The sequence below is a fragment of the Sinohyriopsis cumingii genome, chromosome 13 (assembly GCF_028554795.1).
Source record: "Sinohyriopsis cumingii isolate HCF-2022 chromosome 13, ASM2855479v2, whole genome shotgun sequence".
NCBI classification, from domain to species: Eukaryota; Metazoa; Mollusca; class Bivalvia; order Unionida; family Unionidae; genus Sinohyriopsis; species Sinohyriopsis cumingii.
The window spans coordinates 33,800,855-33,817,551 of NC_142973.1; the positions used below are offsets into that span (position 1 = coordinate 33,800,855).

Here is a 16,697-nt window from a genome sequence, read left to right on the forward strand (position 1 = left end):
TATGATACAAAGCCAAAGTATCTCAACAGTACTAAAGCTATGATACAAAGCCAAAGTATCTCAACAGTACTAAAGCTATGATACAAAGCCAAAGTACCTCAACAGTACTAAAGCTATGATACAAAGCCAAAGTATCTCAACAGTACTAAAGCTATGATACAAAGCCAAAGTATCTCAACAGTACTAAAGCTATGATACAAGGCCTAAGTGCCTTGGAGATGATGATGGACCATGTCAGCTGCATGTATAAATTTATCTTCTCATGCCTTTTTAGTGTATATATGCTTACAAGGGAGAGATCTCAATAATTTTCAAGTTTTGTCCCAGGTACTAAATTCATGAGAGTTGGAACAGACCACAGGATCAAAGATAGTTACACGTATAAATTTGTCTTTTCATGCCCAGAAATTGTATATAGGTTATAGAGTGGGGATTTAATTACTTTCCAACTTATAGTCTGGGGCTAACTCACTGGGGGTTGGGATAGACCCCAGGGTCAAAAATCACTTTCATGTAGAAAGTCATTTTTTAAATGCCTGGAATGGTAAATATTACATGTGGTAACCAGGTGAGAATCTCAACAGGTCCTATGTTATAACCTAGGGAGTAAGTTTCAAGGGTAAGGATGGACACTGAGGCATCACCCAGGTATTGCAGTCTGAAATATCTTGACACATGGAGCATTGATTTATATACCCCAGTTCTCCTACATGTGAGAAATACAACTCAGGAGTTCAATGACATTTAATAAAGATCATACCTACCTGACCTTGTCCCACCTAATATCCTAAATATGTTGGCACAATCTACAACCACTTGATTATCACTGACTCAAGTTTCATATGTCCAGCTTGAACAGTGTATGAGGAGTTGGGGGGGGTGGGGGGTGGGGGGGTGTGTGTGTGTGATTTGGATTTTTAACGTAACTTTAACAATTTTTTCAGTCATATCGCTACGATGTCTGCAGTGTGGCAGTTTTTAGTGATGTCTAGCACTGGGGCATCATGCCACAGACATGTGGCATGATGTCCCACCCAGTCACATTATCCTGACACCGGGCCAACCAGTCCTAACACTAACTCTTAATGCTGAGCGCCAAGCGAGGCAGCTGTCAGTACCATTTTTGTACGTCTTTGGTATGACTCGGCCTGGGATCGAACCCACAACCTCCCGCATCCGAGGTGGACGCTCTAACCACTAGGCCACTGGAGCGGTCGAGGAGTTAGGGACAACAGACATTATTAAGTGTATGTGCAATACAGACAAGAATAATACAAAAGCTTAGAACATAGATGGCACTAATCCTTTATTTTATAAAAATATAACTTTCATTATTATGTGTGAGAACACATCTTACACCTAAAATACAATCAAACCTCTTTAGTTAAATAATACTGTGAATGATCCTTCAGTTAGCTGAGCTTACAAGATATCCCAGTCATGTGTCAAAGGAATCAGCATTTTAAAGCCATGTTAAATAAATTCTGGAAAGAAGGTCAGTCACCCAGTTTTGATGCATTGCACACTCATCCCAAGATGCATCCATATTGTGTGATTTGGATTTTTAACATTGCTTTAACAATTTTTCAGTCATATTGCTACAATGTCTGCAGTGTGACAGTTTATAGTGATGTCTTGCACTGGGGTATCATGCCGCAGACATGTAGCATGATGTCCCACCCAGTCACATTATCCTGACACCAGGCCGACCAGTCCTAACACTAACCTCTTAATGCTGAGCGCCAAGCGAGGCAGCTGTTAGTACCAGCATCCATATTGTAACTATGCTGGTAATGGGCAATGCAATGGAATTAGATTCCAAACACAACATTTAAGCAATGTTGAATAAATCCTGAAAAGTTGGTCATAACAACCCAGTTAAGGTGTTCAACGCACCTTCATCCAAAGGTACACAATTAGCATTTTTAGTTTCGAAAAAACAGGTGCACTGAAATGTGAGATAGGCAGGATGGATAGAAACATGGATGTAATGACAGATACATGTATGGATGGAAATAAAAGGTAAATTTTATACACCACCAACGTCTCGAAGCAAAGTTAATGCTGTATAAACTTTCAAATTATCTTACATCTAGTATGTAAAGGAAGTCTTCCCTGTTTGGGACGAGCACAACTGCAACTCCCTTATCTGAGAAAACTTGTATCTGCAAAGAAGAAATTACATAAATTAATCATAATCCCTCTTTATTAAGAAACAAAATTATTGTCTGAAAACTGAGTTTCAAAAGTTCTTCTCACTTTTGTCTTATTTATAGATGAAGTGCTTTATTAATTTCTTACGATTTCTAACAGGAAAACTAATGGGAAAATGGGGATGGCATAAAATTAAAGTTATGTAAAAACATTTCATGACAATAAAATAATATGATTTACTACATACAGCCTCAATGCCTTTTCTGTGTTTTTCCGGAAGCTTGGCCTTCAGTTCATCGCCTGTCAGGTTGTAAGGAAATCCAGACATTAGGATCAGATCCGGAAGCATCATGCTATTCTGAATAGTCCAGTCACTTGTCTGTGAAAATAATGTACGAGGCCAATAAACAACATGTCTACTAACACATTTCACTCTGATCAGTCTGGGTCAAGTGTGATAATGCATCTCAGTGCAGGGCATTTAATCCCACTGCAAAGGTACTGATTAGTCTTTCATGGGCTGATAACCTGTTATAATCAACCTATCTTTAATATCAAGGGAAAAAATCTGATACACTAGTGAAGCCATCATGCATAATGTACTGTACTGTGTATGAAGGTACAACAAGAGTCACTTGAAGGAATTAACACTCTACTGGCTGAAAATAATTTACAGAAATCCAAGATAAGACCGTTTCATCTTTCTAACTGATGAGCACTGAAACATGCAAGTAATTAAATCTTACTCAACCATATGATTGATTATGTTTGGTTTTCAAAAGTACGGATATGTTGTTTATCAGATCTGAACCGTTTTCTCACATAACCAACTACATACTTCAAGAATTGTTTTAAACACCATTAATGTGGCAATTCATGCAAGAGGAGTAATGATAACATTTACAAGATGGCCATGGTGCCATGTTGGAGGTCATTAAAACTAGCTACATTTTACTACACCATTAATGTGGCAATTCATGCAAGAGGAGTAATGATAACATTTACAAGATGGCCATGGTGCCATGTTGGAGGTCATTAAAACTAGCTACATTTTACTACACCATTAATGTGGCAATTCATGCAAGAGGAGTAATGATAACATTTACAAGATGGCCATGGTGCCATGTTGGAGGTCATTAAAGTGAATATCCCATGATCATACTTTAAGAAGTATCCAAACATTTCAGTATGGCTTTCAAGTCAGCTATTTTGGAGGTTGTATCAGCTGTCACAGAATCGTATAAATCTTTTTATTTATTAAATACATGTACTCGGGTTTCGTTTTTTTGTGTACAACGATACCCAAGGGTGATTTATGTATATTCTACAAAGATTTCAAAATAGTGAGTTTGGTTCATCCTATGCTGCACGTGTGAAGTGCTTTCGATGGGAAGAACCAAATACTTTCAGGGCACAGACAATGTACTGTGGTATTGTCTGTGTATAAATGCCTCGCCGTAAGACTAAATCTTTATTAGCACATCTTCAGCTGTAGAGGTATGTGAGTTATTAATTTCTTGTGTAGAAGTTATAACTATTGTACTACATTTATTTTTGTATATTTTCTATGTAGCTTCGGTTTACATAGTATCATGCAAATATTTTCTATTTTTGTTTCTGACTTAGCGAGAGATTTATATTAGCAATATATAAAGTTGCATTTTAAAAAAACGTTTAGTACCAAAGGATTCTCGTTGGGCATGGTTAGGTTCACTTCTGTTTTCATCATTTTCACTATCTGAGTGAATACATTTTTACTATATGAGTAAAATATCACAGTTTTACTATTTGACTAAAACACATCATTCTTTCATTGTGAAATCACTGTGAATCATTTATCCTTTACCCTTGTACTGTATAAGGTCATTTATTTGTATTCTCATTATTTAGTTCACGTGGATTATGTTAATTCATCCAATATTTGGATATTATACACATGTATTAATTATAATTCTTTTCTCATTCAAGTCATTCATCTTTAAACACTGTATCTGTATCACCATCAAAAGTGTTCTGTTGTAAATCCAAAATCCCACCCAGTTATCTTGTTACATCAGCATCACTTTAATACTGGAACAACTATATACTGCAAGAAAGAAGTTTAAAAACAAAAAAAAAAATTAAAAGTGTCAGTTAGGCCATCTGTTCAGAAGTAGGAGCTTTTACAAGATATTCTGGAAGTCACACTGGCATCATTTTCATTAAAAACCAACAACAGAGAGCAAAACATGCTTTTGTGAAAATCTCATGACAATATGACCACCACTTGTGTGAAAATCTCATGTCAATATGACCACCACTTCCGTGAAAATCTCATGACAATATGACCATTCCTTGTGTGAAAATCTCATGACAATATGACCACTCCTTGTGTGAAAATCTCATGACAATATGACCACCCCTTGTGTGAAAATCTCATGACAATATGACCACCCCTTAAAGAGGAGAACTAGTGACAGCATGATTTTCAAGATGGTAACCATGGCTGTCATGCTGTAGGTCTGTTCAACACCACTTTAATTAATGATTAACTACATTTTATAGGAAGTGAAAATCCCATGCCTATAAGAATATGTTATAACAAGAGTTTCAAGATGGCTAACAAGCCAGCTACTGTAAACGTTTGATCAGCACCATTTTGATTTCGGACTAACTATATCATATGAAGTCTTTTAGTGAAAAGCACCCTTTTAAGTAAATAATGTTTCTCTGAGAATACTTACCCAGTCACATTAACGTCTGGGATATAAGCATTTTACCTCCTTAATCTAGCCCAATTAAAAGGACATAAATTCGTCTTTTCTATCTTATATATACAAAGGGCAATAACTCTAGCTCATAACCTCCCCTTGCCTCCACATGGTGTTGATAGTTTTTAAGTTCAACTTCCATACTATCAACATCATATGTGATGCCTCACATAATTCCACATCAAAATCAGTTCAAAAATATTTAGGAATTTGGACTTTTGGAAAACATCATTTTATCATTTTCCAATTTTTTGTGTGAATCTGTCAGTTTCAGACTTAGTCTGTTCTGACAGCTTATACAACATACTATCACTGAATGCATGTTGTCATTCACATTTTAAGGCATACTGCCTATTGTTCACTTACTGTGTTAATAATGGGCTTTGTATTAGTGACTTCTTAACACAATGAGTAAATAATTTGAGTTTTTTTCTCTTCCTGTGTAGTTTCAGAAAAGACATGTCAACAAGGTACATTAATTTTATGACAATTGGTGGTGGCAAGGGGAGGTAAAGGGCAAGAGTTACTGTCAAATACATTAATTTTATGACTATTGGTGGTGGCAAGGGGAGGTAAAGGGCAAGAGTTACTGTCCTTTGTCAACATGAGATAGAAAAAAAAGAAATGTCTTTTTAGTAGAGCTAGATTCAGGAAGGTAGCACATTTATATTGCAAACATTAATTAGAACGGGAAACATATCTGAAAGAAAATCCCTATGCCACTAAAACTATCCATTTCAGAGAAGTAGGTGTAACAAAAATATCAACATGGCTGCCACCATGACCATACTAGATGCCACATCAGCACCTTTGTCACTTAGGATCAACTAGACAGATATGAATCAACTAGACATCAGAAGCGTTTTGGTGAAACCACATGTTGGTATGGTCATTAAATTAAGTGACATAGCTATAGTAAGATTATCAAGGTTGCCACCTTGCCAGCCCTATTGTATGTCAGATTTGACTTTATTTTCATTTAATACAAATCAGACAAGACTGGAGTCTTTTTGGTAAAGCTATAGCCATCCATTTTGAAGAAATGGCCATTCTGGAGGTCTCTAAGCAAAAACCCATGAAGATACGACCATTTGTTCAGGTCGATTGATGATAAAAAGACTAACTGACCAACCTGGTGACCATATTGGTTATCACATCAACTCCATTTTCATTTAAGACTAACCACACATCATACGAAGTCTTTTAGTGAACCCACATGTCAATATGACTATCCATTCAGGAGTAGTAGAGATGAGAAGGTTTTTAAGATGGCTGCCATGGATCTTCATGGGGCATCATTTTCCTCCAGGACCAACTAGACCTTAGTATGAATCTGTGTGTAAAGTTTCAGGGCAATCCTCTGAGTAGTTTAGTGGAGTAGCAATACAAATTGTGTGCCAAAAAACTCTGGATACTAGATGAAAGACCATTACAAAAGCTCTTTTGATCAATGAGGGAATTTAAAAGTTATCCTGCCATTTTCCAAACATATGCAAAATCAATTAGGTGAAACTGATGATTTTAAATTCTTTCTTTAAAACTGGTCTAAAATGGTGGGTCCTGATGTTCAAAAATTCTTAATCTACAAATTAAAATTTAATTTATGTAGACTCCACAGTAGGTTCTCATGATTTATATCAAGCACTCCTAACTGCACAGATGATGGTGTGTAGTCTTCTAATTTGTGGTGGACAAAGCATTTGCAAATGTTGGAGCAAAGGACTGAACCCAGGCCTGGAGGTGCAAAGCATGTGTTACAACATCTTCTTTAGCCAAGGTTCTGATACAATAATCATATCAACACCTTGGCAGATCAAACAAATATTTTGGTGCTTTGTCCTAGTGACATCTATTGGATTTCATGAGTTGCATCCCTTAACATGGTGCTGTGTACATCATCTGAAAATGATGGGAGCAACTGACCTAAAAAGGATACTTTGGAAATTTAACATCGAAAGTAAGACTAGGTACCAGAGGGAAGCAATTACAGGTTTATCTGAGTGAAAGGTATTTGTGCAAACATGGACCAGAACGAGAAAACTGCTTATTTATCAGTCCATTCAAGCTGTGTGCTCCCCTTGTCTCAATCATGTAGGAACAGTGTTCAAATTTGAACAACTTAATTTTGATTGGATGCATCTATTTACCACAAAAGAAATACCATATAATAGTGGTCTCCCTTGGGATGGAGTGAAATTCTGTCAATCATCAGTTACTACAGGAGCAGATGTGCACACTCTTTCATGGATGTAATGGCATGGAAAGCTTGGTATGCCTATGTATTTTGGTCAGGTAAGTATTAGTGAAAAAAAAAAACAGTATTTATTCCAAAAACTGGTTTTTGCTTTAAATATGTTACCCAATCATAATAAACTAGGAGAGAAGATAAGTTTTGGCGTTATATCCACTTGCCTCAGAAGTGTGTGTGTGTGTGTGTGTGTAGCAGCTTTAAATGTGTGAAACAGTCTAGGTTTAGCACATCATTGTTGCATGGACATGGTTTTGAGAAAAATCCTCCCTCCATACATTCAGTTAATAACCTGCATCATTACAAAGCTACTGCATGACATGAGAAGGTAGCCAGCTGCACTGCTCATTGCTCATACAAGTCCAACCAAATCAAATTAATCTGTTTTGGATGAAAAATCACTGAAGTAAAAGACACAGAAGGTTGACTCTGATCCTCATCCCCTGGAATGAACAATGTCAGATAGAGAACAAAGAAAGATATGCTGGTGATGACAAATGTTTTGATCTTGTAAGAAATTCATCTCATCCTAGTAGACTTTGCAGATAACCCAATATATCCAGGTTGACAGAGTCTGAGGTAAAATGTCATCCCTTCAATCTCTTAATGGTAAAAGCATGTAAGATGTCCCTTTTTTGACTGGCTTAATCCACATATGGTTGGACTTCAATGCCCTGATGGGGTCCTGCCTTTGGAAGAGGGGCCCACAGAAGAAAATGGTTTAAAGATAAATGAAGATTTCCCATGAACTGGAAGTGGCAAGGAAAGCCGGGACCTGTCATTAAAGAAACTGAAATGGAGATAGTTTGGGTCAACTGATGGGGCAGGGGCATTTATCTACTGATTCTGCCAGCTGTAGCTAAAATACAGGTCTTGTATGAAAGGCAGTCAAAGAGGCTCCAAACTGTGGTTTGAGGTTCAGAAACAATGGTCAATTCTATTCAGTCAAAGGGTTAATGCATTCAGCTGAGACGTGTCATAACTGATGAGAATGTCAGAGGTCTTTATTTTGGCCTTTGGTGCGATTACCAACGTAGCAAAATGTGTCTGTCATAATGAAATAGTAGCCCAATGTGATCAAAATGCCTGAGACTTTATGAGGAGATGCATCTGTTTTGTACCATGGGGAAAATACTTTCCATTTCTACCTATAAACTTTCAGAGTGATGGGTCTTCTTCTTGCCTTAGCAATTTTGTCTGTCACTTGTTGGCAACTGTGCAGATAATGATTTCTGCAACTGGTCACACAACAGGGTCCTGCAGAAGTCATGTGGGGTTCTCCAATTTGCTGAGAATGAGACCTCAAGAAGTCTGAACATTCTATCATTTGGTCTACAGGACAAAGTTCAAACTACCGCTGGGATAGAGAGTTCTGCATACTAGGTCTCTTGAACAGGTGGCAAAATATAAGGATATTGGAGGTAACACTGAAATTGGTGGCAACACTGACAGGACTTATGAGCCAATGAAATTCAAATCTCTCAACAAATAGTAAACACCAATAAGATTATTTTCAAGGCACATTCCTGAAGAGACATTTGGTTCATGACATTTTGTACACCATGCTCAGGTGAATGACATGTTGGGATGGAATGAGACTGGATTTATCCTTTTTGAAAGAAATAAAAAGAAAAGGGTGTAATACAAAGAGAAAACTGAGAGACTGGTGCTTTACTGGCTGAAAATAATTTCCACAAATTCAAGTTAAGACAGTTTCTTCCTTTTAATTGTGGAGTGTTGAGATCATCTTTGATAATCTTCAATGGTAACAAGATTTTCCAATTAGCTGATCTAAATGCAAAAACTTAACCAAGAATGTCTGTACCAATTTTAGCCCCCTCCCTTGGCAGCAGGTGTTACGTAACCAACTCAAAACTGTTTCCTAGGACCAATGCAGACTGGCTGACATTCACTGAGGGTGTACATATGTAAATGATTCTATCTGTGCATATGATAATGTCAGCGATAGTTGCTGCATACATAGTATATAACCCATTACATTAAATACATACTATATAACCCGTGACATTAAATACATACTATATACCCCATTACATTGAATACATAGTATATACCCCATTTTACTGAATATATACTACAGTAGTCCCCCTCTTGAACGGCTCCCCTGACCAGCGGCCACCCGCTCCTTACGGCCAGAATCTGTTGATACTGACGAGTTTATGTTCAAAAGTACCCCTCGCGAAAGGCCAGCGGTCAGCATATTAGTGCAATAATATAAAATTTACCCCTCACAAGCGGCCACATTTTATTTGAATATGTATCCAGAACCAGTATTTTATTCATAACGTGTGTTAAGTAATCCGATTTCTGTTTCCCAGATGTCAGGTTTTCGTTACTGAAAGAAGTGTTGAGTAAAGTACAGTTACCACTAAGGTTAATATTATATCATTTACGCCTCATGAGAAGCCAAATTTATTCCATAAAAACCGAAAAAGACTCAAATTTTAATCCATACAAAATGGTACATACATGTAATCCAATTAGCCTTATTGCTGTGTTATCATAAGATGTCCGGTTTAGTCACTGATAATTGTTAAGATTACAATTATTGAACAGCAGTAACAGCTGAGAAGTGGCAGTATCGATGTACAATACCCAAGTCAGCAGGAAAATGGTTTGATAGTCTTTATGGCTTCCCTTAGTAAGATCTTGAGCTTGTTCACTTTGATAATCAGTGGCTATTACTACTGACAATAATTGTCAAAATTACGAATCCTAACGGCCGCGAGGTCAAATCTGCGTGATGTTAATGGTACATATCGAAGCCGTTTTGGCTTCTCTCACTTAGTGTAAAGAAACGTATAAAAACAATAGGGTACCAGACTGTGACTAACGAATCACGTGACAATATCACTTCCTTTAAAAACACACGGCAATTTGTTTTGATGCATACAAAATTGTTTTATCAGTATTGTAGTTGGCAACATGAGTAACTTACTGCAAAAAGATCAACATGTCATCGAGGAAAAGAAAAATTATCAGTTTAGAAGATAAAGTGAAAGCAATTTCAACTGACGGGGGGGGGGGGAGGTTCGTTGAGGATCACTGCAGAAAACTAATGTTGGGAAGACTCAGATAAACAATATCGTGAACGATAATGAAACAATTCTGCAGAAGTGGGAAGGTGAAATGGACGGAGAAAGGAAGATTGTTTGAGCCAGGAGACGTTTGTATCCTGATTTGAATGACAAGAAAAAGCAACAATTTTGTCAGTTGAATTGGGATATGACAACTTTACCGCAAGTAACGGATGGTTGCACAGATTTCAAGTGCGACACAATATTAAGTGTTCTGTCCTTAGTAGAGAATCAGCTGATGTTAATAATGAAGTTGTTGAAGATTGGAACAAAACACCAAACGATATATGCAGGGGATATGACAGCAAGGATATTTTTAATGTGACGAGACTGGTTTGTTTTTGATACTGTTACCAACAAAGTGACAGATGATGTGATCTGTAACATAATTATAAAGACAGTTTTAAAACTATATCAATGGTTATTCATAGCATTCTTTTGAAAATGATGACACAGTTTGTTTTACATTTATTTCACAAGCATGTGATTTTTAAATGAAAATATTAAATATTTAAAATTAAATGTACTTGTGACTTTCTTCATATGTATTTACTATTTGCATTTGTCATCCCCCTCTAGAAAGGCGACCCACATTATAAGGCCACTTCCCTGCTGCATTAGGGGTGGCCTTATAAGAGGGGACTACTGTATATACACAATACATACTATATACCCCAATACATAAAAAACATACTATATACCCCCTCGCATTAAATACATACTATATAACCCATTACATTAAATACATACTATATACCCCATTACATTAAATACATACTATATACCCCATTATATTAAAAACATACTATATACCCCATTACATTAAATACTATATAACCCATTACATTAAATACATACTATATAACCGATTACATTAAATACATACTATATACCCCATTATATTAAATACATAGTATATACCCCATTTCATTGAATATATACAATATACCCAATACATAAAATACATACTATATACCCCAATACATAAAAAACTATATACCCCCTTGCATTAAATACATACTATATACCACATTACATTAAATACATACTATATACCCCATTACATACTATATACCCCATTACATTAAATACATCCTATATACCCAATTACATTAATACATACAATATATCCCCTTTGGAGTGTTCTTTTCATTCCTGCAATCCAAAGTGTTGAGTTCAGGACTGCTTCAACTGAAATAAAGAAATGCAGCAACTGGATTTACGTTATGCTTAAAAACTAGGAAATTTCTACCTTATTTACTATATGCTACAAAATGAATCTCTTTCTTTTCCAATCACATTTAGATTCATGGAAGGTATCTAAATTAATGAGCAGATGGAACCAAATGATGTATTTATAGCAATTACATATGTTAATTTAGTAAACTGATGGTAATTACATGTGGTACTTTAGTAAACTGATGGCAATTAAACATGTTAATTTAGTAAACTTATAGTAATTACATGTTAATTTTGAAAACTCATAGTAATTGCATGTTAATTTAGTAAACTGATGGCAATTAATGTCAATTTAGTAAACTGATGGTAATTATATATGTTAATTTTGTAAACTGATGGTAATTACACCTGTTAATCATGTAAACTCATGATCCAATTCCAACATCACTGCTGCCTGAGTGCTTAGATCCAGTATTGCCTTCACTAACTGATGTTATTAATACCTCTCTCTCATCCAGGGAAATCCCATCATTTTTCAAAACTGCCATTTTAAAGCCTCTGCTGAAGAAATCAACACTAGACCATAACGATTTAAAGAACTACCGCCCAGTTTGTAATCTCTCATTCATATCAAAAATCTTAGAAAAGGTTGTTTTTTCCCAGCTTGTATCTCATCTAAATTCAAACAGTCTTTTTAGCAATGTACAATCTGCATATCGCCCTTGCCACAGTACTGAAACTACTCTTCTAAAAGTAGTTAATGACATTCTCTCTGCGTTGGATAGCGGAAAGATTACAGTCCTCACCCTCCTTGATTTGTCTGCAGCATTTGACACAATAGACCATGATATATTACTTCACTGTCTCCAGCATGTATTTGGCATTCATGATACAGCCTTACTGTGGTTTAAGTCCTACTTGGTCAACAGGAAACAAATGGTATCTGCAAATGAAATACACTCCAGCCCAGTTGATCTATGTTGTGGTGTTCCACGGGGGTCTGTTCTTGGACCCGTTCTCTTCATTCTGTACACTCAGTCGCTCTCAAGTGTCATAGATCATCATCCAGTGTTTCACCAATTGTACGTTGATAACACCCAAATATACAAATCTAACCACCCAACTGAAGTTGATGCAACCATCCAAGGTGTAGAGAGGTGCATTTCTGATGTGAAATCATGGATGACATGTAACAAGCTGCAGATGAATGATGATAAAACTGAGGCCATTCTGATCACAACAAAAAGACTTTCTCATTCACATCCTTTACCTCAAACAATAAATATCAGAAATGCCAACATTAAATTCACACAATCAGTATGAAACCTAGGTGTTACTCTGGACAGTACTCTCACATTGCACCAACATGTCATGAACATATGCAAGGCTGCATATCTTGAGCTGAGACGCATCAGCTCAATTTGCAAATATCTTTCAGTTGATGCCACTAAAACACTTGTGTGTTCATTAGTACTTTCAAGACTGGACTATTGTAACTCAATTCTGTCTGTTTCGTCTCAATATCTACTCCAGAAACTTCAAAAAGTTCAAAACACAGCTGCTCGGATCATACTTAGAGTACCACGATCAGAGCACACCTCCCCTCTGCTCTGTACCCTACACTGGCTATCCACTCGATCCAGAATCAAGCACAATTTGTTCTGTGCTACGTTTCACTGTCGGACTCTAGTCCAACATACTTATCCGACCTCACCCATGTGTACACACCAGCAAGATACTTACGCTCCTCTTCTGACAATCATATACTCATTATTCCCACTATGAAAACAAAGCCATATGGACAGCGTTCTTTTGCATACTAGGGCCCAGCAATGTGGAATGAATTGCCCACTGAACTTAGACACAAAGACACAGTCAAGAGGGCTCTCAAAACTCACTTATTTCAACTGCAAGAACAAACTTAAAAACCTAATAATGTTTCCTACCTGAAATATTCTCAGCATGTTTTTATTTTTTAATGTTTTTCTAATTTCATGGTGTTTGTTTTTGTAATAATATTATTATGTTTTTTTATCTTATAGGTGTTGCCTAATGTTGTAAAGCGCTTAGAGCTTCTAAAGATTAGGTGCTATACAAAGTCCTCATTATTATTATTATTATTATATATGCATATTAGTTAGGTCATTTGATGGTAATTACATTATTTTAGTAAGCTGATGGTAATTATATATGTTAATCTAGTAAGCTGATAGTAATAACATGTGTTAATTTAGTAAACTGACAGTAATTACATATGTTAATTTTGTAAACTGATGATAATTACACATGTTAATTTAGTAAACTTGTGGTAATTGCATATTATTTTAGTAAAACTGATGGTAATTACATATTTTAATTTAGTAAACTGATGCAATATCAACAGCAAACTATGAAACTTTGCACTGCAACTCAGAAACATGCACAGCTGTATCTTTCCTCTGTAGGGAAAGATAGTATTTCAACTTCTGTGAATGTGAACGATACAATGCAAGTTCAAGCTTCTGATGTTAGGAAAATTTGCAAAATTAAAATACATTTTCATTTACTTACTGTATCTAATTTTTGACAAAAAAAGATTATTTATGTTACAAAACTAGAGCTGTGTTTGCTAAGTGTTATGTATATTTAGCTGTTTGCTTAACACATTAACCCCTGGAGGTTTTTGCCATTTTTGCCTGAAAATCGTGTCGGAAACACATTTTGAAAGCTATTTCTGAATAGACTCAAAAACACCAAATCCCTGGTCATCTTTCAATAACATACTGCCTAGTTGTGTTAGAAACATCATTTTTCGTTGGCTATTTGACTTGCGCATGAGCAGAAGGGTAAAAGTTGGACTTCTTTTTTTTTTTTTTTTTGCTAAACGGAGCCATTATTTTTGTATAGGGACCACTCTTTATTCCAAATGCCCATCTTATCCTACTTTTTGCAAAGGTTCATCTGATTGTTTGCAGTTCATACCGGTTTGCTTTAGATCTGAGACCAAAAAGTCTAAAATCCGGACACAAAATGGGATTCCGACCACAGGCAAATTTTGCGTTAAAAAAAGTCGGGTCCAAAAAATGAGGTTTTTCTATCTGTATTTTGTAGTGCAACTAGATATTCCAGATTATTTGGTATCATTGTAGAGCTACATCTGTCTATCTTTCTATAATACCACCCACTTTAGTGTATCATGCATGACCATGACGCTACAGAGCTCGGCAGTAGGCTACTACCTCCTGCCCCGTAAAGTCATCGCTAGGGGTTAATGTGTTAATGTTTGTCCATGATTGTAACTTGCACTTCAAGATAATGTGAACATTCTGTATATACACAGTTAACTTCGTGCATGACTGTCATATCGCTACTTTCTCTTTGACCACACACCACATGTTGCTTAATAGTCAAGTGTGACTGTGTCAACATATAGATAGATTTGGTAGTGACAGTTTCCCTTTCTTTTGTAACAATTAGCTTTTATTTTATTTTATTCCACAGCCCTTGTTAACATAGTACTCTGCATCGTCAGAAGTTAAAAATCAACTGTTAGTTGCAGGTTGAACTACTTCAATATCCAGCTGTGGTTTCTGAAAGACCATGTTCAGTACAGCAAATGAAAAAATGTGGTCCCTCAGATGGTACAAGCCTATTAGGATACAACTTACCTCACAACAAAATGGAGATGGTATAGAATATGCTTGTGGGGATCCCATTCTTTGGTTTTAGGATAAAATATTAAAAATACAAAAACAAGCAGCCATGTTTGTTATATCCAACTATTACAATACCACTTACGACCTCAATACTGAATAGGTTGTCTTGAAAACCATTCAACCAATTATGACAGGAACTCCGAATTTTTTCCATCAAGGTTTAAAAAACAAAGTAAATATACACTGCACCAATCTGATTAATCTGAAAATAACAAGTTCAATTCAATACAGTTACATCATACCCACATATAAACTGAGAGTTGCAAATTGTTTTTTTTCTACACAAGAACAATCAAGGATCAGAATTACTGACCACAGATATAACAATGACTATGTATGATGCATTAGAGTTTAAGCTGTAAAATTCACACAACCGACATTTGATTTAATTTTGTACAAATACTGCACAAGATACCTCTCTGTTCTAACCATTTGTCATGTTGGCACCATGACTTCCATAATTTTGACTGAAATTGTTTCTCCTTCTCATGAGATACATCACATGCAGTCTGGTTTCTAGAAAATTCCTCATCAGGATATCCAGTTTCCTGAGAAATTTCAATGTTTCCATTCAAACATATGTTCCTGAGAAATTTCAATTGTTTCCATTCAAGTGGATGTTCTTGAGAAATTTCAATTGGTTCCTTTCAAGTGGAGGTTCCTGAGAAATTTTAATTGGTTCCTTTCAAGTGGATGTTCTTGAGAAATTTCAATTGTTTCCATTCAAGTGGATGTTCTTGAGAAATTTCAGTTGTTTCCATTCACGTGGATGTTCTTGAGAAATTTCAGTTGGTTCCCTTAAGTGGATGTTCCTGAGAAATTTCAATTGTTTCCGTTCAAGTGGATGTTCCTGAGAAATTTCAATTGTTTCCATTCAGTTGTATGTTCTTGAGAAATTTCAATTGTTCCATTCAAGTGGATGTTCCTGGATAGGTGTCCAAAGTATTAAAAGTCTCCAAGTTATCAATCATACATACAGTATATCCTTATTTGAGCAAGAAATCAAGCAGAATGAACTTTAATGAAATCCATTACCGGTATCCTTTTCCCACCTGCCATTTTGTTGAGCATGCCTGAACAGATTTCCAGTGTGTAAAAGGTGCATGGAAAAGACCATCACCAACATACAAACACAAGCATTCCCTTGGTAATCAAAAGCAAAAAGCAGTTAACCTTATATGGAACAAAATATGACCAGAAATTGTTCTGATTACATTTTTATGCGGGAGTTCAATGTCCACTGTGTGAGTTATTGCATACCTAATTTCAAATTCCACGGCAAATGATCAATTTTGCATACTTAATGCACTCATGCAGCCTGGAAACATCATGGGTTTTTGATCAATGGTGTTCACAAATGTATATACAAATGGAAAATTTGTATTAGTAGTCCAGAAGCTTGCTTAGGTCATATATATATGCACACAAACATGCCGCCCAAATTTATTTTGTCTGTTTAAAGTGGTTTCGAGGATCTGTGCTAATAAACTTTTCACAAAAAAATTCTGTCCAAATAGGAAACAAAATTCATAAAATGTGGAAAAAACAGTATTTAGGAGCACGATCATTACCT

At 36.0% G+C, this 16,697-nt stretch overlaps 1 protein-coding gene across 2 annotated transcripts in view; it reads right to left on the minus strand.

Annotated features, from left to right (window-relative positions):
* LOC149785176 (N-acetylglucosamine-1-phosphotransferase subunits alpha/beta-like) overlaps positions 1 to 16,697 on the minus strand; it is a 141,833-nt gene that overhangs the window by 96,970 nt on the left and 28,166 nt on the right. For both annotated transcript variants that reach the window (XM_089978975.1, XM_089978974.1), the window contains 3 exons: positions 11,374 to 11,441; positions 2,402 to 2,533; positions 2,091 to 2,165 (listed from right to left, as the gene is read on the minus strand). In XM_089978975.1, the coding sequence (XP_089835101.1) occupies positions 2,091 to 2,165; positions 2,402 to 2,533; positions 11,374 to 11,441 (275 nt within the window). The remainder of the gene's footprint in view (positions 1 to 2,090; positions 2,166 to 2,401; positions 2,534 to 11,373; positions 11,442 to 16,697) is intronic.